Source organism: Orbicella faveolata, unplaced genomic scaffold, assembly GCF_042242905.1.
Source record: "Orbicella faveolata isolate gen_17 unplaced genomic scaffold, um_ofav_v1 contig_35, whole genome shotgun sequence".
Lineage (NCBI taxonomy): Eukaryota > Metazoa > Cnidaria > Anthozoa > Scleractinia > Merulinidae > Orbicella > Orbicella faveolata.
This window is the reverse complement of record NW_028301564.1, coordinates 18,529,568-18,553,713: the sequence shown is the minus strand read 5'-3', so window position 1 is coordinate 18,553,713 and position 24,146 is coordinate 18,529,568. Positions and strand designations below refer to the sequence as shown.

The window sequence follows — 24,146 nt, the reverse complement described above, 5'->3', positions numbered from 1 at the left end:
TGCAGCATGCATGTTGCATGTTGCTCCGTTTGTACGTCATTTCACCGCGCGGAAAACAAAGCTACGCTTTGACTTCTATAGATATATTCCATTAACGAGGTGTTTCGGCTCGAGTGACAGCCATCTCTCGACCGAGCATGTTCGGGGTAAATAAGAGAAAAACATCAAATAATCATTTGCAATTCGCGTACTAATCATATCAACCACTAACTTGGTATTTATTGCTTTAGTCATAACAAATATCTCATCAACAAAACGAACTGATAAATATAATGTAGTAGTCACAAAGAATGTGTTAGCATCGCCTGTTCAAATATCGACCACTTTAAAATTTCAAGGATTACAGCGCTTTTCATCTTCAGTGAAAGCCAACTGATCTAGTTAAATCCAGGAATAAACCAAACTGCCATTACATGCAAATAACCCATAAAACACTTCTTATGTAGAAACATACTAAACAACGTAGCTTTAGGGACAAAGTTTTCATTCGATATTTTGGCTCCTAAATAACTCATCCACGGTGCAACATAACGCACTTTTCAATTCAATTGACAAGTAAATTAAGTTAATTACAGTGAGTAAGTTACCTCGGACAATGACATTTGCTTGCAAAACTAACAACTTAACTCTCTAAGTTTCAAAACTCAGCAGACACTAGTAGGGAGTTTAAGAAACCCAAGACGACGACGGCAACGGCAACGTCGCTAAACAAAAGGTTTAACAAGAGTAGAACAGTGGCTGCGCATGACCGGTATAATTCTTGGTACATTTCCTTGCCGTCCTATGCCTGAAATGACCAAATTCTGCGTTGTCCAGGGAACGTGAACAACGACGGCTATATTTTTTTAAAATTTTTATTTCAAACGTTTCGCCCTGTCCCAGATTCAGTTTCCTGATAGTTTTGACACTAAGAAACAAAGTGAAATGATTTTAGAGTATCGCAAGATTCGTATTTAAAATATAAAATCATTTTTTAATCGACGTTGTCCTCGACGTCGCGTCCTGATTTCTTAAACTCCCTACTATCAAGTTAAGATAAGGCAACCTCCCACGGATTGATAAATAAAACAACAAAGGCTTCTCACTATAAAGCTATACAATAAAATCTTTCGGTACGAGTCCTTTGAGACCCTGACATTCAACCACATTAAGTCTGTGTATTTCTCCTTGCATAGTGGGTGGCTCGTATTTCATAGCAACAACATTATTTTCACTCTGACTTAAAAAATACCGTCAGAGCGATTACCAGTTTAGCCCCGGCCACTACGCAGTTGCTCTTTTGGGATCGTTACGCAAGATTGGAAGAATGCGTGACGAACAAACAGATCGTATGGGTAGGAGGCTATCACCAGTTTGATCACCTGACATATTGATGACAAAATTGAAAAAAAGAGTAATCAGGTTTACTAAACTTTTGTCCAGAAACACTCAGTCCAACCGCGGGATAAACGAAAAAGAGCTTACAGATCACCGTGTAAAGACAACACGAGATTCCCAACTAACCAGTCAGTCAGTTCTGAAGATAATTAACGTGTAGTAATTACATTACATCTCGCTTTGTGCATCTTGAACTTGAAATTTTGTTACTGTAACTTAAATTCGATTGCTTTCAGCGATAATAGATCACATACTAGGCCTCTTCTCAGGAAGTCAGGTTTGCTGCAGGTTCAGAGAAGTTCGATTTCCTACCGCCATTAGCACTCTCGATTTCGCGTTTTCAAAAGTTAATCGACTTTCCTCCAACACTAACGTTAGCAGAACAAATTATGTCCTAGCGAACCTACAGCGCGGAGAAAAAAGGCGAAGACAGTTTTATAACTTAAACATTGATAAGGCTTACATAAGTGTCGTTTTACCTCATATGATCATCGTAATGTTTGATGAGACATGTCTCACTGCTAAATTCCTCCTGACAAATCCAGCAGGTGAGGCTTTCAACTTGGCTTAAATTATTTTCAGTCAAAGAAACCAACACACTAGACTCTTTGCTACCTCGAGTTGTTGACGGCTCCTGGTGTTTTCTTAGTTTTAGGTACTGATCTTGCTCCTTGTGTTTTAACGAACTGTCTACTGCGTGCTTTTGTTCATGTCGTTTGCAATTTGATGACAGGCTAAAGCACTTCTTACAATGCTTGCATAAATACGGCCTCTCTCCTGTGTGAGTTCGTTCATGTCTCACACAATCTGATGACCGACCAAAGCACTTCTTACAATGCTTGCATGAATACGGCTTCACTCCAGTGTGAGTTCGTTCATGTTGCTTGCAATTTCCTAATTGGCTAAAGCACTTTTTGCAATGCTTGCATGAATACGGCTTCACTCCTATGTGAGTTTGTTCATGTTGCTTGCAAGTTGATGACCGATAAAAGCACTTCTTACAATGCTTGCATGAATACGGCTTTACTCCTGTGTGAGTTCGTTCATGTCTCACACAATCTGATGACCGACTAAAGCACTTCTTACAATGCTGGCATGTATACGGTTTCTCTCCTGTGTGAGTTCGTTCATGTTCCTTCCAATGTGATGACCGATAAAAGCACTTCTTACAATGCTTGCATGAATACGGCTTTACTCCTGTGTGAGTTCGTTCATGTCTCACACAATCTGATGACCGACTAAAGCACTTCTTACAATGCTGGCATGTATACGGTTTCTCTCCTGTGTGAGTTCGTTCATGTTCCTTCCAATGTGATGACCGATAAAAGCACTTCTTACAATGCTTGCATGAATACGGCTTTACTCCTGTGTGAGTTCGTTCATGTCTCACACAATCTGATGACCGACTAAAGCACTTCTTACAATGCTTGCATGAATACGGCTTCACTCCAGTGTGAGTTCGTTCATGTCTCACACAATCTGATGACCGACTAAAGCACTTCTTACAATGCTGGCATGTATACGGTTTCTCTCCTGTGTGAGTTCGTTCATGTTCCTTCCAATGTGATGACCGATAAAAGCACTTCTTACAATGCTTGCATGAATACGGCTTTACTCCTGTGTGAGTTCGTTCATGTCTCACACAATCTGATGACCGACTAAAGCACTTCTTACAATGCTGGCATGTATACGGTTTCTCTCCTGTGTGAGTTCGTTCATGTTCCTTCCAATGTGATGACCGATAAAAGCACTTCTTACAATGCTTGCATGAATACGGCTTTACTCCTGTGTGAGTTCGTTCATGTCTCACACAATCTGATGACCGACTAAAGCACTTCTTACAATGCTGGCATGTATACGGTTTCTCTCCTGTGTGAGTTCGTTCATGTTCCTTCCAATGTGATGAGTGACTAAAGCACTTCTTACAATGCTTGCAAGAATACGGCTTCTCTCCTATGTGAGTTCGTTCATGTTGCTTATAAGCTGACAACTGGTCAAACTGACCACAACGCTTGTATCGGTGTGTCATTCCTCGGATCTTTGTTGCCATATTTATTAGAGCAAGGTTTCATTGGCTTATATTCTATTCCGCCCTACGTCCAGCTTTTTTCTTTGCTAATCCAGACAGTCGACTTGATTCCCTTTCAAGACACTTTGTCACCTCAGTTTCTTTCAAGACTGATGTCTCTACCGTGTATTCCTACGAAATGATCAAACTAGTGAGATAATCTCAGACAGTACAGAGTTTAATGTTTAGCTCAGGCATAGTAGTCACACAGGTCCTCATCCCTGCCCGGCTCACTCCTGGTTCGTATTTACCTTGGTACCTAGGGCTTTTCCCCTTGCAGAATATGAACGGACAGACACCTTGATAAGACATAATCAACAATAACTTAAAATTAATGTTTGCAAAGACAGCTTTTAAATTTTGCGATGGTATTTGCCGGCGTTAATTTTCGTTTATTTCAAATTTAGTGATACGTTGAAGTAGCAAACGTGACAATTTGCTTTTCAGACCAACATTTGTATTTTGATACTTTTGTTTTCCTCGAAAAGGCATGTAACATGAACCCTTATTTTCCCGAAAACACATGGAAGATGTTCTTTGTGTGGCTTACACGAAGTGTTTAGCCACAATATGCCATGAGCTGATTTATTTATTGATTTGTCTACAAGAATCATTCACGCGGTCTTGTGTCGTACAACGCACCAGCCATTATGGTCTCTAGTTTTCTCTACTTTTAGTTTTAAAGGTAAGTCGTTTTAATTTTAGCTCGGTGCTCAAACTGCGAGGCTATTTTAGGAAACACACCTGATTGGCGAATTTAAATGACGTAATAACATTCAAAGTTTAAATTAGTAGGTAATAAAATATGAAAAACCTTGTTCCTGCATGGATTTTCAGAGCGCAATTCGTAAGGAAAGACGACGAAAAATTCTAACTGTCCGGCGCTTTGCAAGAGCTTTCCAAAGAGACCTATTTCGCTTTCATCCGTCAGTACTTTTTGAGAAGCGACTTTAGAGGCGGTTAGAACGCAATTCCTGTCAGCAGCCATAGCGCCTAATGTGAATCAGTCATGCAGAGAAATGACAAAACTAATTTTCGAAGTAAACTTAGACTAAGGGACTGGCCAAAAAGTAAGAGGGGTGAAGCGCACAAAATTAAAATTAAACGTCTGGCCAACTGTTCCAATAGTTGAAGACTTGAATTATTTGTCATAAAATAGGATAACCCACCCCCATAAGAAGCTGAAAATTGAACGACCCAAGCCGTACCAGCGGCTAAAAAACTCATGACCCACCCCCTCTCTGCTGCGGCCCAACCCCCACCCCCAAGACTTTTTGATCAGTCCCTGAACACCTAGAAGACAATTATTCTGTCCAGCGCTTTGAAAATACTTTCCAAAGAGACCTCTCTCGATCCAAACGATACGGCAGTTTTGAAGAAGCGGCTTTTATCGCCGTGGACCTGCAAACCTTGGAAAATATTACACAGAACTTTGAAAATAAATATTCAAAAATTTGCACCGGGATTTTTCGGAGCGAAATTTCTAAAAAATAAGACACAAATATTTTAGCTGTCCTGCGCTTTGAAATTTCTTTAGAAAGAGATGCTTTTCGCTTCAATCAGTTGAGTACTTTCTTTCGAGTAGGTTTGAAATACAAGTCTTGGCGATCATGGCGCTTTGTGTTTTAAAAATCATTCATGCATGGGAATGACACGACTTCTATTTTAACTTCGGATAAGCAGCTATAAGATAGTTTTTCTGCCCAGTGCTTTAAAACTGTTTTCCAATGCTAACAGCGCGGTAGTTTAAAAAAAAAAACTAACTCATCTTTTTCTCTTAACCCGCTAGATTTTCAATTTCGGATTTAGGTGGACGCGACCCGTTGGGCAAAACTGCGCGATCATGGGACCGCGACAAAAAATAACTTTGACAGCGAGACGCGAAGCTTAAAATACAGTGAAAAAGATTATCATGGGACAAGGGCATGTGTTCTCTCAGGATCATAATCTCTGTCGAAAGCTAGTCATCTGTTCTTTTTGACGCTAAACTCATGCATCACAGCTTCTTCAGGGCAGTTTTAGGTCTTATAGAGTGACTTGTGTTCGAATGCTCTTGTAAATGCGCCTTTCAACAAGTCTAGACTATGTCGAGGAAAAGGTTGTTGTTATTCATCGTGGTAGATGCAATGATAGAGTGCATTATCGTTTTGTCTCACTTGTCTCACTTGAGATGTAGATCGCGACGTTTCGACTGCTTACTGCTAGTCTTCTTCAGGCGATAAGGTCGACTGATTGCACCGTATCATTTATATCACAAAGGTCGGCTGTGATTGGTGCATTTCGATCCTCCTATTGTTCCATTGTTCCGGCGAGTAGCTGTTCCCTCAGTGATCCGCTGTTGTACCGTTCTCCTGTTGTTGTATTTCTTGATCGTGGGTATCCATGCTTCAGGAATTTCAATTCCACTGTCCCTGTTGATGTTGTTAGGTTGAAGTCTTATGTGAATAGCTTCCTTGACCCTACGTGTGTACCAGTGAGGATCTCGATCAATAAACTTGACCTCATTCCAGATAGGATAGTGGCCGGTCTCGTGGGTGTGTTCAGAAACGGCGGAGGTCTGGGTACGGGCGAGTCGTATATCCCTGTCGTGTTCTTTGATCCTCTCCTGAATAGATCTCCCTGTTTCTCCGATGTAGACTTTGCCGCACTCACAGGGAATCCTGTAGACAACACCATCCTGTTTAGCCGGGTTGACGGTGTCCTTTGGTCGCACCAAGTGTGACCGAAGTGTCGTGTCGGACTTAAAGACGGTGCGAATGCCTTGTTGTTCTAGGCAGCGGCGGAGAGACTCCGAAACTCCTTGGACATAAGGTAAAACGGCGGTGGATTTAAATTGACCAGAAATATGGGTGCACAGCCCTAAGGTTGATTCGTCGACATGAGCGTTGCTCACGCAAGCTCGCACGCTATACCAACCATCTCACCTTTCTCACGAGGTGTATTAAGAACCACATTGTTCCAAGAGATCTGCAAGTTCGGCCGCCAGTTCCCACCAGAGGCGCACGCAGAGTCGCTGAACTAGCATCCATGAGATTCCTGAGGGAAAGAATCAGACTGACGCAGAGAGCCAAGGCAGATACGAAGAAAGAAGCCGAATTAACGGCACAGAGCATAAAATCTGCTCTTTCTGCGGATGACGCTGCAGAGGTACTCGACAAGGTTAAATCCACTACCCAGCGAGTCTTTAATACCACCAAAGACCGTCAACAGCGCAAGTTTGAGAAACTTTTGCGAGAGAAACAGTCTTCTGTTTCTCCTACAACTTTTGTTGACAAAACAAAGTGGGTTATCAACTTGTCATCCAGGACCCTTAACGAAGCTGAGGTGTCCTTACTGAAGAAAGGTCTAAATTTCGCCGTGACTCCTACGAGCGTCCCAGCCACCGAGATCATCGCCAAGATTGAGTCAGCAGTCAGGCCACTGGATGCGGAGCGAGCAGACACAGTCAGGAGATCCTTCAACACCATCCTTCAACAGGCACAGCCACCCACGCCCAACATCACGAGGGAACAGCAGGAGGCTCTTAAAAGCTTAAAAGAGGACAACTCCATCATGGTCCTTCCGGCCGACAAAGGACGCGCCAGCGTAATCCTGGACGCTGACACATACCACGCGAAAATGTCAGCGCTAATTGATTCCGGACCGTACCAGCTGCTCAACAAAGATCCGACAGACCGCTTGACCCGGAAGCTATCTGAGAAGCTGCTAACCCTGAAACGGAGTGGACAGATATCAGAGGCGGTTTATAATAAGATCAGACCCCGACACAAACAACCACCTAGGATCTATGGTTTGCCGAAGATCCACAAGGCCGACACACCGCTTAGGCCAATTGTGTCGTGTGTCAACACCTTTGCATACGACCTGTCTGCTTTCTTGGCTAACGTATTATCTCCTCTTGCAGGTAACTCGAACTTCACAGTGAAGAACTCAACTGACTTCGCCTCCACCATCGCCAGTGAAGAGATCCAGGACCACGAGATCATGGTGTCTTTCGACGTAGAGTCACTGTTTACCAACGTACCGATCGAGGGCGCCGTACAAGCCGCGCTACAAAAAATGGAGAACGACGCAGGCCTGGCTGACCGCACGACACTTACACCAGTTCAAATCGCGGACCTCTTGAATTTCGTATTAAGATCTACGTACTTCCAGTACAACGGATCGATTTACGAACAACGAGACGGCACAGCCATGGGGAGCCCTGTATCCGCGGTTATTGCTAATCTCTACATGGAGATATTTGAAGAACAAGCAATAGAGTCCGCACCTTACAAGCCTAAGATCTGGAAACGCTACGTAGATGATACTTTCACCATCCTGGATCGGGATAGAGTTGACGTCTTCCTGCAAAACCTGAACAGTCAACAACCATCAATCCGTTTCACCATGGAGATCGAGAACAACAACAAGATCGCCTTTCTCGACACGTCAGTTTACAGAGAACCTGATGGCCGCCTTACCACCAGTGTCTACAGGAAACCAACACATACTGATCAGTACCTAGCGTATGATTCACACCACCCTCAGTCAGTAAAGCGCGGTATTGTGAAGTGTCTGTACGACCGGGCTAAACGTCTCGTCACCAAACCATCAGTCATCGCTGGAGAGAAGAAACATCTGTCATCTGTACTTGTTTCTAACGGATATCCCTCCTCTTTTGTACAGAAGATCACAAAGACACGAACAACCCCAAGAAGAGAGCCTGTCGCGGAATTTAAATCCACCGCCGTTTTATCTTATGTCCAAGGAGTTTCGGAGTCTCTCCGCCGCTGCCTAGAACAACAAGGCATTCGCACCGTCTTTAAGTCCGACACGACACTTCGGTCACACTTGGTGCGACCAAAGGACACCGTCAACCCGGCTAAACAAGATGGTGTTGTCTACAGGATTCCCTGTGAGTGCGGCGAAGTCTACATCGGGGAAACAGGGAGATCTATGCAGGAGAGGATCAAAGAACACGACAGGGATATACGACTCGCCCGTACCCAGACCTCCGCCGTTTCTGAACACACCCACGAGACCGGCCACTATCCTATCTGGAATGAGGTCAAGTTTATTGATCGAGATCCTCACTGGTACACACGTAGGGTCAAGGAAGCTATTCACATAAGACTTCAACCTAACAACATCAACAGGGACAGTGGAATTGAAATTCCTGAAGCATGGATACCCACGATCAAGAAACACAACAACAGGAGAACGGTACAACAGCGGATCACTGAGGGAACAGCTACTCGCCGGAACAATGGAACAATAGGAGGATCGAAATGCACCAATCACAGCCGACCTTTGTGATATAAATGATACGGTGCAATCAGTCGACCTTATCGCCTGAAGAAGACTAGCAGTAAGCAGTCGAAACGTCGCGATCTACATCTCAAGTGACTACATCGTGAGACAAAACGATAATACACTTTATTACTAAGTCTAGACTAAGAAATAGATGAATCAAGCATCTCCATAATTGACTGATAATTACATTTATAACACCACCGATTCAAAGACACTGTGCTTGAAAGTTGATGTGGGTTGCATAGTGGTCTAATGGTAAGTAAGCTGGACTATGGTTCAAGCAGTCTGGGTTCCAGCCCAGGCTGAAATCATTGTGTTATGTGTTTAGGCAAAACAGTTTCGTGTCAGTCTCACAGTGCCTTTCTTTATCCAAGTGCAAAAGTGGGTACGAGAAATTACCAGGGCTAGGTCACCCAATGTTTAGACTTATGACTGATCAACTGGTCATAGTACGACAATAACTGCTCAAGACTGTAGAACTCAAAAGATGTGATAATGAATTTATTTTCGTAAAAGTCTGTATGTGATCCAAGTGGCCCATCAGGCCGATGCTTATTCCGGTTTCTGTAGCATGAAACGACTAGGAGTATTTCTACTCCCCCCCCCCCCCCTGGATGGGATGCTAGTCCATTGCAGGGCTATCCCAGCATAAAGGTCACCGGTACCCATTTATACACCTGGGTGGAGAGAGGCACTGTGAAAGTAAAGCGTCTTGCCCAAGAACACGACACAATACCCCCGGCCAGAGCTTGAACCCAGACCACTGGATCGGGAGAGGAGCATATTAACCATGAGCACCTCCCAGATGGCTCATGATCGTATCAAATCGATCAATACATAGACATGGATCTTTATAATATAATGTCTAATCCAGGTGTAGAACTGGGTACCAGGAATTATCACTCAATTTTCAGTAAATTTTAGCACTGAGAAACTGGTCATAGTATCTTCAGTATAAATGCTTAAAACTGTAGAACTTTAAAGAAACACGGAAAAACCAACAAGGGGCGTGGAGAGACAAAGATGGGGAAAATTAAAATTAAAAATTAATTGCATGTGGGTTAACTTGAAAACGAGTGGCCAAACTCTTTTCAAGTTTATCTACATCAAATTGCATGAAACAGTGTTCCACATAAGGGAGGGGTCTCGAGTAAACCCAACAAGGTCACCTACATGACCTAACAAATTTATAAAAATTTATAATGATTATTGACCCATTGGAATTCCATATGGACACCATATTGACAATTTTTAACAAAAAAAAAAAAAGATTATAACAACAACATTCATCTTCACTGCACATCATTCCTACAATGTGACCAGTTACTTGAATAGCTTTACGACACTGTATCTTGTAGATAACCCTTAACCACTCACAGTTGTTTTTGTCATAACAAACTACTAAAATAAGCAACAAGAATTGTTTTGCTTACAACTATTGTTTAAACACTAACTGTGTAGTGGCACATGCTAAATATACTAGTTTACAAATAACAAAGGTAAAGTCTGCATGCGAGCCAAGTGGATCACCAGGCCGGAGCTTATCCCGGTTGCTGTAGCATAAAGCGACTAGGAGTATTTCTACTCCTCCCTGGATGGGATGCTAGTCCATCGCAGGGCTACCCCCAGCATTAAGTTCGCCGGTACCCATTTATACACCTGGGTGGAGAGAGGCACTGTGACAGTAAAGTGTCTTGCCCAAGAACACAACACAATGTCCCCGGCCAGGGCTCAAACCCAGACCCCTCAATCCGGAGACGAGCGCACTAACCATGAGGCCACCACGCCTCCCTATATAAAAAAGACTTGACCATAATTTGATCTCTTATGAAGCAGGAAACTGGCTGTGAGAGAGCAGCTGGGAAAGAAGTGTTAAGTAAAACACAATCCACAGAGGAGCATTTTCTCCAGCTTCTCTATTGCTCTCTTCAATTCCTAGAAGGTTTTGAAACAGAAACAAGCACGATCAAGGCCTTTTTTTATTATTTTGCTTGATAATAAAGCTTTACACCTTTTTCAAAAATGGGCCGCAAACATTCTTACTCTTAGTTCTCTTAGATCGTACACAACTGCATTAATACAGTATTTTGGTTCAAAAATACAGACACAGCATCTCAGTGTCCCCTTGTTAACTGTTTAGTAGAGATGTGCTGTGTTTCTTTTGACTTGTGAAAACAAAGCAAGTTCTGTAACTGCACATGCCAAAAATGGCTGATGATGGCATGAGCATTTGTCATTATTTGTAAGCTGCATACATAATTTGTATTCTCACACAGCACACTGTTTAAACTAATAGAAGCACTGTTACATTTTTATTGCAGTCAAAGTAAAATGAAGACTGCAGACCGGGGATAGAACAAAGACTGAGGGTAAAATGCAGACTGTAGACCAGAGGTAAAATGCTGACTGCAAACCCCAGACTATTAAACTATATGGTGTTACAGTCAGTGTAAGGATTTAGGCACAACCTGCCATCATGGTGATTACACTAGACCCCAGTCTCTCGATGACTCTGGGAATGATGACAGTTTGGCAGCATTTTAAGGAGGGGACTGGACTGTGTTAAATACTGTTCAGTGACATCTACGAGTACTCGATACCCCAATTTCAATCACAGTTGGTCACTTCCTGGCGCTTAGTTAGTTGGGGCGCAGCCCGGAAGAAAAGAGAGAGAGAGCTTCTTGGTGCAAGGAGAGAGAGAGTCATTTTTCGCGCTGCGCCCCAACTAACTAAACTGAACGCCTGGAAAATTGACCGTGCGCCAGACTCGATGCCTCATGACAATCAGAGTATTAAATACTACTGATTGAAGCGCAGAATGTGTGCCTCGCTTTTTGTCGTTGAATTTCTTTCTAACTTCCAAGGTTTATCAACATGAGTAAAAAGATCAAGATCATTTAACTCCTTATTCACGCGGGGACTTCTATGATGCTTCCTCGGGTTTTGGCTTCTGATCCAAAACCACGCTGGGGCCATTACATTGTGCAATATAGCGCTTCGTATCCACTCCACCGTTTCCGCAACGTTTTCGTAATCCGCATCAAAACGCTCGAAAACGCTGATACCCAATACGGCCGTCTCTTGCGAATCCGCATACATATGAATGACAAGTGTGCACATGGCCTGGAACTCGACAACAAACACATCCTGCGAATACTGGAAACTATTACAGGCAAATACGCTCTTAATCCATTGAAACGTTTTGACCACCAAAAATGTGAATGTTGAAGTATATACGGTATAGCCTAAAGGGCTACAAAAATTAGACAACTAGAATACTTGGCGACCAACAGTCTAAAAACTTCGGAGCCAGCTGATCCCAAAGTCAAGCCATGTGCAGCATGCATGTTGCATGTTGCTCCGTTTGTACGTCATTTCACCGCGCGGAAAACAAAGCTGCGCTTGGACCTCTATAGATATATTCCATTAACGAGGTGTTTCGGCTCGAGTGTCAGCCTTCTCTCGACCGACCATGTTCAGGGTAAACAAGAGAAAAAAGAATCATTTGCAATTCGCTTACTAATCATATCAACCACTAACATGGTATTTATTGCTTTAGCCATAACAAATATCTCATCAACAAAACGAACTGATAAATATAATGTAGTAGTCACAAAGAATGTGTTAGCATCGCCTGTTCAAATATCGACCACTTTAAAATTTCAAGGATTACAGCGCTTTTCATTTTCAGTGAAAGCCAACTGATTTAGTTACATCCAGGAATAAACCAAACTGCTATTACATACAAATAACCCATAAAACGCTTCTTGTGTAGAAACATACTAAATAACGCAACTTAGGGACAAAGTTTTCATTCGATATTTTGGCTCCTAAATAACTCATCCACGGTGCAACATAATGTACTTTTCAATTCAATTGACAAGTAAATAAAGTTAATTAAAGTGAGTAAGTTACCTCGGACAATGACATTTGCTTGCAAAACTAACAACTAAACTCTTTAAGTTTCAAAACTCAGCAGACACTAGTAGGGGGTTTAAGAAACCCAAGACGGCGACGGCAACGGCAACGTCGCTAAACAAAACGTTTAACAAGAGTAGAACAGTGGCTGCGCATGACCAGTATAATTCTTGGTACATTTCCTTGCCGTCTTATGCCTGAAATGACCAAATTCTGCGTTGTCCAGAGAACGTGAACCACGACGGCTATTTTTTTCTATTTTTATTTCAAACGTTTCGCCCTGTCCCAGATTCAGTTCCTGATAGTTTTGATTCTAAGAAACAAAGTAAAATGACTTAACAGTATCGCAAGATTCGTATTTAAAAAATTTAATCATTTTTTAATCAACGTTGACCTCGACGTCGCGTCCTGGTTTCTTAAACTCCCTACTATCAAGTTAAGATAAGGCAACCTCGCACGGATTGGTAAATAAAACCACAAAGGCTGCTCACTATAAAGCTATACAATAAAATCTTTCAGTACGAGTCCTTTTAAGACCGTGACATTCAACCACATTAATAGTCTGTGTATTTCTGCTTGCATAGTGGGTGGCTCATATTTCAAAGCAACAACATTATTTTCACTCTGACTTAAAAAATACCGTCAGAGCGATTACCAGTTTAGCCCCCTACGCAGTTCCTCTTTTGGGATCGTTACGGAAGATTAGAAGAATGCGTGACGAACAAACAGATCGTATGGGTAGGAGGCTATCACCAGTTTGATCACCTGAAACATTGGTGTAGAGTATTCAGGTTTAGTAAACTTTTGTCCAGAAACGCTCAGTCCAACCGCGGGATAAACGAAAAAGAGCTTACAGATCACCGTGTAAAGACAACACGAGATTCCCAACTAACCAGTCAGTCAGTTCTGAAGATAATTAACGTGTAGTAATTACATTACATCTTGCTTTGTGCATTAAGCTTATTGTAACTTGAAATATTGTTATTGTAACTTAAATTCGATTGCTTTCAGCGATAATAGATCACATAGTGGGCCTCTTTTCAGGAAGTCAGGTTTGCTGCAGGTTCAGCCGAGAAGTTCGATTTCCTACCGCTATTAGCACTCTCGATTTCGCGTTTTCAAAAGTTAATCAACTCTACTCCAACACTAACGTTAGCAGAACAAATTATGTCTTAGTGAACCTACAGCGCGGAGAAAAAAGGCGAAGTGTCGCTTTTATCTCATATGATCATCGTAATGTTTTATGACATGTCTCACTGCTAAATTCCTCCTGACAAATCCAACAGGTGAGGCTTTCAACTTGGCTTAAATTATTTTCAGTCAAAGAAACCAACAAACTAGACTCTTTGCTACCTCGAGTTGTTGACGGCTCCTGGTGTTTTCTTAGTTTTAGGTACTGATCTTGCTGCTTGTGTTTTAACGAACTGTCTACTGCGTGTTTTCGTTCATGTCGTTTGCAATTTGATGACTGGCTAAAGCATTTCTTACAATGCTTGCATAAATACGGCTTTACTCCTGTGTGAGTTCGTTCATGTCTCTTGCAATCTGATGACCGATAAAAGCACTTCTTACAATGTTTGCATGAATACGGCTTTACTCCTGTGTGAGTTCGTTCATGTTGCTTGCAATCTGATGACCAACAAAAGCACTTCTTACAATGCCTGCATGAATACGGCTTTACTCCAGTGTGAGTTCGTTCATGTTGCTTGCAGTTTGATGACCGATAAAAGCACTTCTTACAATGTCTGCATGAATAAGGCTTCGCTCCAGTGTGAGTTCGTTCATGTTGCTTGCAATTTCCTAATTGGCTAAAGCACTTCTTACAATGCCTGCATGAATACGGCTTCACTCCAGTGTGAGTTCGTTCATGTTGCTTGCAGTTTGATGATCGATAAAAGCACTTCTTACAATGTCTGCATGAATACGGCTTCACTCCAGTGTGGGTTCGTTCATGTTGCTTGCAATTTCCTAATTGGCTAAAGCACTTCTTACAATGCTTGCATGAATACGGCTTCACTCCAGTGTGAGTTCGTTCATGTCTCACACAATGTGATGACCGACTAAAGCACTTCTTACAATGCTGGCATGTATACGGTTTCTCTCCTGTGTGAGTTCGTTCATGTCGCTTATAAGCTGACAACTGGTCAAACAACTGACTACAACGCTTGTATCGGTGTGCCTTTCCTCGGATCTTTGTTGCCATATTTATTAGAGCAAGGTTTGATTGGCTTATATTCTATTTCACCCTACGTCCAGCTTTTTTCTTTGCTAATCCAGACAGTCGACTTGATTCCCTTTAAAAACACTTTGTCACCTCAGTTTCTTTCCAGACCGATGTCTCTACCGTGTATTCCTAACGAAATGATCAAACTAGTGAGATAATCTCAGACAGTGCAGAGTTCAATGTTTAGCTCAGGCATAGTAGTTACACAGGTCCACATCCCTGCCCGCCTCACTCCCACTTCGTATTTACCTTGGTACCCAGGGCTTTTCCCCTAGCAGAATATGAACAGACAGACACCTTGATAAGACATAATCAACAATAACTTAAAATTACTGTTTGCAAAGACAGCTTTTAAATTTTGCTCTGGTATTTGCGTTGATTTTCGTTTATTTCAAATTTAGTAATACGTTGAAGTAGCAAACGTGACAATTTACTTTTCAGACCAACATTTGTATTTTGATACTTTTGTTTTCCTCGAAAAGGTATGTAACATGAAACCCTTATTTTCTCGAAAACACATGGAAGATGTTCTTTGTGTGGCTTACACGAAGTGTTTAGCCACAATATGCTATGAGCTGATTTATTTATTGATTTGTCTACAAGAATCAGTCACGCGGTCTTGTGTCGTACAACGCACCAGCCATTATGGTCTCTAGTTTTCTCTACTTTTAGTTTTAAAGGTAACTTGTTTTAATTTTAGCTCGGTGCTCAAACTGCGAGGCTATTTCAGGAAACACACCTGATTGGCGAATTTAAATAATGTAATAACATTCAAAGTTTAAATTAGTAGCTAATCAAATATGAAAAACCTTGTTCCTGCATGGATTTTCAGAGCGCAATTCGTAAGGAAAGACGACGAAAAATTCTAACTGTCCGGCGCTTTGCAAGAGCTTTCCAAAGAGACCTATTTCGCTTTCATCCATAAGTACTTTTTGAGAAGCGACTTTAGAGGCGGTTAGAACGCAATTCCTGTCAGCAGCCATAGCGCCTAATGTGAATCAGTCATGCAGAGAAATGACAAGACTAATTTTCGAAGTAAACTTAGACTAAGGGACTGGCCAAAAAGTAAGAGAGGTGAAGCCCAGAAAATTAAAATTAAACGTCTGGCCAACTGTTCCAGTAGTTCAAGACTTGAATTATTTGTCATAAAATAGGATGACCCACCACCATAAGAAGCTGAAAATTGAACGACCCACGCCGTACCAGCGGCTAAAAAACTGATGACCAACCCCCTCTCTGCTGCGGCCAACCCCCACCCCCAAGACTTTTTGATCAGTCCCCGAACACCTAGAAGACAATTATTCTGCCCAGCGCTTTGAAAATACTTTCCAAAGAGACCTCTCTCGATCCAAACGATACGGCAGTTCCGAAGAAGCAGCTTTTTATCGCCGTGGACCTGCAAACCTTGGAAAATATTACACAGAACTTTGAAAATAAATATTCAAAAATTTGCACCGGGATTTTTCGGAGCGAAAGTTCTAAAAAATAAGAAACAAATATTTTAGCTGTCCTGCGCTTTGATATGTCTTTAGAAAGAGATGCTGTTCGCTTCAATCAGTTGAGTACTTTCTTTCGAGTAGGTTTGAAATATGAGTCTTGGCGATCATGGCGCTTTGTGTTTTAAAAATCATTCATGCATGGGAATGACACGACTTCTATTTTAACTTCGGATAAGCAGCTATAAGATAGTTTTTCTGCCCAGCGCTTTAAAACTGTTTTCCAATGCTAATAGTGCGGTAGTTTAAAAAAAAAAAACTAACTCATCTTTTTCTCTCAACCCGCTAGATTTTCAATTTCGGATTTAGGTGGACGCGACCCGTTGGGCAAAACTGCGCGATCACGGGACCGCGACTAAAAATAACTTTGACAGCGAGACGCGAAGCTTAAAATACAGTGAAAAAGATTATCATGGGACAAGGGCATGTGTTCTCTCAGGATCGTAATCTCTGTCGAAAGCTAGTCATCTGTTCTTTTTGACGCTAAACTCATGAATCACAGCTTCTTCAGGGGAGTTTTAGGTCTTATAGAGTGACTTGTGTTCGAATGCTCTTGTAAATACTCGCCCCATGTAAAGGAATCCAAGAGGGTCTTGGATTGCGGATTCCACATCGTGGATTCCGGATTCCGGTGACTGGATTCCGGATTCCATGCCTATGGATTCCGGATTCCAGACGTTCCGAGATTCCGGATTCCAAAGGTTTTAACTCTGATGTTCATTCGTACTGTGATAGCAGATTCTGCTATTAAAGTACGAATTGATTAAAAAAGAAAATACCATTTTCTTTTCAATATATCAAAATGTGTTAATATCCTTAAACTGGAGTTCATACGGCATCAATTAAATTAACTTTTGATAAAATAATTAACTTGTTGGGGTACCTGTTAAGAAGAGGCGTCTCTGAAGTCCACTGAGTAATCCACAGCGTTGAAGCTATCTGACGAACTGTTCTCATCAAAACGATTATATCGTCAACAGAACCAAAAGAAGTAGGAATTGAAGTTTGGTGCTTTGAATGTTCAAATTGAAATCGCCTGCTAAAACTATTTATTTCTTTATTTCAGTGTTTAGCCAATACAGCTACTAGTACATTAAACAATAGCCGAAGCCATTTGTTGCAGCTACTTAAGAATTGGTTGAAATAAATTTATTTACGTAAAATGTCCATTATTTTAGAGTTCCGTAGGAATTTTTATACAACAAAACAATAACTAGAACATTAGTAAACCTCGTACAGTCTTATGCCGCTGTCTGACACTCAGTGTTTTGTTACTGCACTCTACTTACAATCTTCGTGCAGAAAGCCCGTTCCCGTGGATTGTACTGTAATTTACTTCGCGACTTGTCGATCTCCCGCACAATTCTCGACAATTTGTTATTAAAAACTCTTGTTATATTCCCTAAGTAGTTTCATGCAGGAAATATTTGCATAAAAATATATAATTCATTGACCAAAATAAGATCATTTTTTTGGCTTAGAAATTTGTGGAAACACCAATATGTTCACTAACTTCAGATAAAAATACCCTATTATCATTTCTCCGCTTGTAATGAAAATGTGGTTTATGACAAGCAAATAAATTCTCCTTTTTTCCCCTGTTAATTCCAAGGAATAAACGTTGAGAATGAATAAGTGTATAACCCTGGTTAAATAGTTGAAACACGCACGAATGTCACATTCGATGACATCTTCACAATAACTACTTAGTGAACGACCACATCCCTTTTCTCCGTTCGTTGCTGACAACTGGCAAAATGCAAGCCGGAGGTGTTTTGTCAAAATTTACAGGGTTAAGGAGGGGCAAACTATTCGAAAAGCTACGCATTTCAACTATTGAAACCAGGCTTACTGATTTTAAGTGTAAAATGATCGTAAATGATTGGGCTCAACCTAAAACGAAACGCGTTGTTCTTCGCCCTGATAAGCTTACACCCTCCAACCTCGGTGGAAGTGACTGCCCTGTCACTTCATGGTGATCATCATGATTTGTTTTGTATCCAATAGTTAGAAAAGGTATTGTAATAGTGGTAATAATAATAATAATAATAATAATAATAATAATAATAATAATAATAATAATAAAAGAAAGAAACGTATAAATAACAACGTATACATTTATATTAGACCACCTAAAATTAATGAATGCGTTATGCATCCATCGATTCCAGCTGTTACCATCCCCTTCCCCCACCGGCCGAACCCCGGGAATTTTTTTTCGTGGGACTACAAAATCCCCGTCAAAATTACAAATTACAAAATCCTCGCCCCTGACAACAAACAGCATGTTCAATAACGTAATATGCGCCTTGCTGCCTGGGTGAAAGTTCTAATGGATAGTTCAGATAGTCTTGCTTTGAATCGGAACGTATCAAGGCGTTTCTTCGGGCAACGGAAAAGCAACAGAGGTTATAAACTATTATTACCTTGGAACGCCCAACTGTTTTCGTTGACGCGTATCGGCTACGATATTTATGGTCAATGGTAGTTGAGCTCATATAATTAATCAAAACTCAGGAATTGCAATATACCATTGCTAGTTTTTAATAATTTTGGGTATGTTTTGGGAACAAAAATTACGACCCACAAGTACGCCTACTCCTGGTTTCGCATAGAAGAGACATTGCGGGAAATTTATAGAATTTACCTTTACTAGCGAAATATAACACCCTTTCTGTTCGATTACGTTTCGATACGTTCTTCTTGGCAAAGTTACCATGCCTTAGCTTATTGACCTATATTGCCTATTCCTATTCTAGATCTGTATCATCTGTACGATAATGACAATGAATCGGAATAAATTCAAGTCTCGCTACACTCAGATAACTTCCCGGGCAATTTTGCCCATTGACAAGCAGATGCCGATAGTCGCACGTGTCAGAGCTAGAGATCGAAAGAGAACGTAGCCGGAACGTACCTCTCGGGACTTCGTAATTAACCCTACAAACCTTGCAATTTCCTTGTCTTGTTTTTGTTTTTCTTTCTTCTTTATTCTTGGACTCCTGCATACGAATTCAAGTGAAAACATAAGTTCGAGAAACAATCGAATTAATTCAAAATGCCGCACAAAGATTTCTCTTGATGTTCATATACCCGACACATGTCACACATGGATTCACGTAAGCAGGAGTCTAAAACAAACTTTTATGACTAATACATACCTTTCCCGCTCAGCTTTATGCTTTCTCCGGTGTTTTCCCATTTTTTAGAATCCTCATCGCAATGTTGAACAGTAGATCCAACAGTCGAAATAGTGAATAAACACACTAGCTCGAATTTCTCGCTCGCCGGAAATTTAAAAAGTAACTTAATAATTGACTGGCGCCTGCAAGCGTTACTCCATGGGGTGTACATCCTGGACAAAAATTTTAAATGGTTAAGCTTCGATTTTATCTTTAAGCAGGCTCGTCAACTACCGCTTCCACCGCAATCTCATTTATTGAGAATTCAGGACTTTCCGGCATTAACTTCGATTCCTTACATCTTGATACCGAAAACCCGGCGACGTACAGGAATAATGAAACCCCCTATGGGGCCAAGCAACTCCCGTGAACAGTGTTGACAGCTCTAAAAAAGTACGCTGTACTTGAAAAAAATGTCACAAATCTGACACAAAGACAATACAGTGCATGTCAAAATGGTGATCTTCAACAAATGATGCATGCGCCCTGGCCTATTTAAGAATCAAAGACCACAACACCGCCGTGTTGACAAATATCATACTTTCAAGTGAGCAGTCGAGCAGATATCAAAGTTTTTACAGAGAAGGTTTCGAGAGGTAGGATTCCGGATTCCAGAGGCTAGATTCCGGATTCCAAAGGCTGGATTCCGGATTCCAAAGGCCTAGATTCCGGATTACAAAGGCAAAAATATGTTGGATTCCGGATTCCGGATTCCCTTACATGGGGCGAAAATACGCCTTTCTACAAGTCTAGACTAAGTCTAGACTAAGAATAGATGAATCAAGCATCTCCATAATTGACTGATAATTACATTTATAACACCACTGATTCAAAGACACTGTGCTTAAAAGTTGATGTGGGTTGCATAGTGGTCTAATGGTAAGTAAGCTGGACTATGGTTCAAGCAGTCTGGGTTCCAGCCCAGGCTGAAATCATTGTGTTATGTGTTTGGGCAAAACAGTGTCTTACAGTGCCTTTCTTTATCCAAGTGCAAAAGTGGGTACGAGAAATTACCAGGGCTAGGTCACCCAATGTTTAGGCTTATGACTGATCAACTGGTCATAGTACGACAATAACTGCTCCAGACTGTAGAACTCAAAACATGTGATAATGAATTTATTTTCGTAAATGGCTCATAAAAGGCTAAGTCTGTATGTGATCCAGGTGGCCCATCAGGCCGATGCTTATTCCGGTTTCTGTAGCATGAAACGACTAGGAGTATTTCTACTCCCCCCTGGATGGGATGCTAGTCCATTGCAGGGCTATCCCAGCATAAAGGTCACCGGTACCCATTTATACACCTGGGTGGAGAGAGGCACTGTGAGAGTAAAGCGTCTTGCCCAAGAACACGACACAATACCCCCGGCCAGAGCTTGAACCCAGACCACTGGATCGGGAGACGAGCATATTAACCATGAGCACCTCCCAGATGGCTCATGATCGTATCAAATCGATCAATACATAGACATGGATTTTTATAATATAATGTCTAATCCAGGTGTAAAACTGGGTACCAGGAATTATCATTCAATTTTCAGTAAATTTTAGCACTGAGAAACTGCTCATAGTATCTTCAGTATAAATGCTTAACTGTAGAACTTTAAAGAAACACGGAAAAACCAACAAGGGGCATGGAGAGACAAAGATGGGGAAAATTAAAATTAAAAATTAATTGCATGTGGGTTAACTTGAAAACGAGTGGCCCAACTCTTTTCAAGTTTATCTACATCAAATTGCATGAAACAGTGTTCCACATAAGGGAGGGGTCTCGAGTAAACCCAACAAGGCCACCTACATGACCTAACAAATTTATAAAAATTTATCATGATTATTGACCCATTGGAATTCCATATGGACACCATATTGACAATTTTTAACAAAAAAAAAAAAGATTATAACAACAACATTCATCTTCACTGCACATCATTCCTACAATGTGACCAGTTACTTGAATAGCTTTACGACACTGTATCCTGTAGATAACCCTTAACCACTCACAGTTGTTTCTGTCATAACAAACTACTAAAATAAGCAACAAGAATTGTTTTGCTTACAACTATTGTTTAAACACTAACTGTGTAGTGGCACATGCTAAATATACTAGTTTACAAATAACAAAGGTAAAGTCTGCATGCGAGCCAAGTGGATCACCAGGCCGGAGCTTATCCCGGTTGCTGTAGCATAAAGCGACTAGGAGTATTTCTACTCCTCCCTGGATGGGATGCTAGTCCATCGCAGGGCTACCCCCAGCATTAAGTTCGCCGGTACCCATTTATACACCTGGGTGGAGAGAGGCACTGTGACAGTAAAGTGTCTTGCCCAAGAACACAACACAATGTCCCCGGCCAGGGCTCAAACCCAGACCCCTCAATCCGGAGACGAGCGCACTAACCATGAGGCCACCACGCCTCCCTATATAAAAAAGACTTGACCATAATTTGATCTCTTATGAAGCAGGAAACTGGCTGTGAGAGAGCAGCTGGGAAAGAAGTGTTAAGTAAAACACAATCCACAGAGGAGCATTTTCTCCAGCTTCTCTATTGCTCTCTTCAATTCCTAGAAGGTTTTGAAACAGAAACAAGCACGATCAAGGCCTTTTTTTATTATTTTGCTTGATAATAAAGCTTTACACCTTTTTCAAAAATGGGCCGCAAACATTCTTACTCTTAGTTCTCTTAGATCGTACACAACTGCATTAATACAGTATTTTGGTTCAAAAATACAAAGACACAGCATCTCAGTGTCCCCTTGTTAACTGTTTAGTAGAGATGTGCTGTGTTTCTTTTGACTTGTGAAAACAAAGCAAGTTCTGTAACTGCACATGCCAAAAATGGCTGATGATGGCATGAGCATTTGTCATTATTTGTAAGCTGCATACATAATTTGTATTCTCACACAGCACACTGTTTAAACTAATAGAAGCACTGTTACATTTTTATTGCAGTCAAAGTAAAATGAAGACTGCAGACCGGGGATAGAACAAAGACTGAGGGTAAAATGCAGACTGTAGACCAGAGGTAAAATGCTGACTGCAAACCCCAGACTATTAAACTATATGGTGTTACAGTCAGTGTAAAACACAGACTACAGACTGCAGAACGAGGCTAAAATGCAAACTGAGAGTAAAATGCATACTGTAAACCAGGGGTAAAATGCAGACTTCATCATTGAGAGCAAACCATAAACAGGCTAAATGCAGCATTATTGAGTCTAACTGAAGTGATATTCAGGCTAACTAGAGTGCAGACTTTCACTGCAATTAGCCGGAATAACCATGTTACAGTTAGCACTCAATCATGGAAATAACACTATATATACTTAAAATGTCTGTAGTCTGCAGTGTGCATTTTACCCCTGGCTGCAGTCTGCATTTTGCCCTCAGTTTGCATTTCACTCCCTGGTCTGCAGTCTGTGTTTTACACTGACAATATGGCTTTACCATTTCAATTATCGCGAGCTTACCATTAAATTACCATTAACATGGGAGGAGCGGTGGCCTCATGGTTAGTGCGCTCATTCCTGTAGCGAGCTGACTGGGTTCAAGCCCTGGCCAGGGACACTGTGTTGTGTTCTTGGGCAAGACACTTAACCCTCACAGTGCCTTTCTCCACCCAGGAGTATAAATGGGTACCAGCAAATTGTTGGGGAAGCCTAACAAATTGCGGGGTAGTGACCTGCGATGGACTAGCATCCCATCCAAGGGGAGTGGAAATACTCCTAGCCGCTTCATGCTACAGAAACCGAAATAAGCTCCTTCCACTACGAGCCATTCGGCTCCAAGGCTTCATTTCCTTACCATTAACATGCTAGCCTAAGCATTATTCAGGCTAACCTGAGGAATATTTAGCCAAACTAAAGCACTAATCAAGCTACCAGGAGTGCAGACTTTCACTTTGATTACTCTGATTAACACCTGGGTTAGCCTGTTTATGGTTAGTACTTGATAATGGAAATAACAAGAGATATGTCTGCAGTCTGCAGTCTGTATTTTACCCCGCGTCTGCAGTCTGCAGTCCGCAGTCTTTTCATTACATTAAATGGTTTATATTTTATCATATATGGCATAAAATCAATAGTGACTATAACAGTTCAAAACATTTGATCAATGTGTTTGTTAGCTTTTTCAAAAGACAATCGCATTGCTCCAATTTATTGTAACTGCAAGTTTTATTCCCTTAAATCATGGGGAAAAAACGAGGACAGAAAATACAGAGACTTTGGGTCCACCTTCCAGCACGAACTACCGTCCATGGTATATTCTGTATTATACAACATAGGCACTATCTATTGCTGTATTCAGTGAGGTGGAAAGAGGTGAGGCTGTGTTCTATAGCTTAGCTGGATATGAAAAAGGCATTCTTATAGACTCTCTTACCTTTATAAACCAGCGACGAGGTCTTCGACGGTATAGATCACTGTGACACCGCCATCATGGTGATTACACTAGACCCCAGTCTCTCGATCACTCTGGGAATGATGACAGTTTGGCAGCATTTCAAGGAGGGAACAGGACTGGGTTAAATACGTTGCAGCGACATCTACCCCAATTTCAGTGACAGTTAGCCACTTCAAGGCGCTCAGCTAGT

At 41.4% G+C, this 24,146-nt stretch overlaps 2 protein-coding genes and 2 pseudogenes across 4 annotated transcripts in view; 1 reads left to right on the top strand and 3 right to left on the bottom strand.

Moving 5' to 3' along the window:
- The window catches only part of LOC149103609 (uncharacterized), a 36,979-nt pseudogene extending 12,997 nt beyond the window's left edge, over window positions 1–23,982 (bottom strand). The window contains exon 1 of the transcript XR_016201996.1: window positions 23,936–23,982. The product of XR_016201996.1 is annotated as an uncharacterized LOC149103609 (transcript). The remainder of the gene's footprint in view (window positions 1–23,935) is intronic.
- On the bottom strand, window positions 170–24,005 carry LOC149103608 (uncharacterized). The gene is made up of 2 exons (XM_089273528.1): window positions 23,936–24,005; window positions 170–3,577 (listed from the first exon to the last, which is right to left on the bottom strand). Exon 2 carries the CDS (start codon window positions 3,425–3,427, stop codon window positions 1,853–1,855), a length of 1,575 nt encoding a protein of 524 aa, XP_089129654.1. The 5' UTR covers window positions 3,428–3,577; window positions 23,936–24,005; the 3' UTR covers window positions 170–1,852.
- On the top strand, window positions 5,505–8,864 carry LOC149103610 (uncharacterized). The gene is made up of 2 exons (XM_089273306.1): window positions 5,505–5,579; window positions 6,287–8,864. The coding sequence occupies exons 1-2, from the start codon at window positions 5,505–5,507 to the stop codon at window positions 8,741–8,743; spliced, it is 2,532 nt and encodes an 843-aa protein (XP_089129432.1). The 3' UTR covers window positions 8,744–8,864.
- On the bottom strand, window positions 12,257–24,012 carry LOC149103607 (uncharacterized; annotated as a pseudogene). Its single transcript, XR_016201997.1, has 2 exons — window positions 23,936–24,012; window positions 12,257–15,153 (listed from the first exon to the last, which is right to left on the bottom strand). The product of XR_016201997.1 is annotated as an uncharacterized LOC149103607 (transcript).
- Window positions 24,013–24,146: the final 134 nt, after the last annotated feature.

Excerpts from the sequence above, each read along its gene's own strand:
- LOC149103610 (XM_089273306.1), top strand. The coding sequence starts at position 5,505 with ATGCGCCTTTCAACAAGTCTAGACTATGTCGAGGAAAAGGTTGTTGTT. Across the intron at positions 5,580-6,286 it reads GTGGTAGATGCAATGATAGA|AAATATGGGTGCACAGCCCT; the intron begins GTGCATTATCGT and ends TAAATTGACCAG.
- LOC149103608 (XM_089273528.1), bottom strand. The coding sequence starts at position 3,427 with ATGGCAACAAAGATCCGAGGAATGACACACCGATACAAGCGTTGTGGT.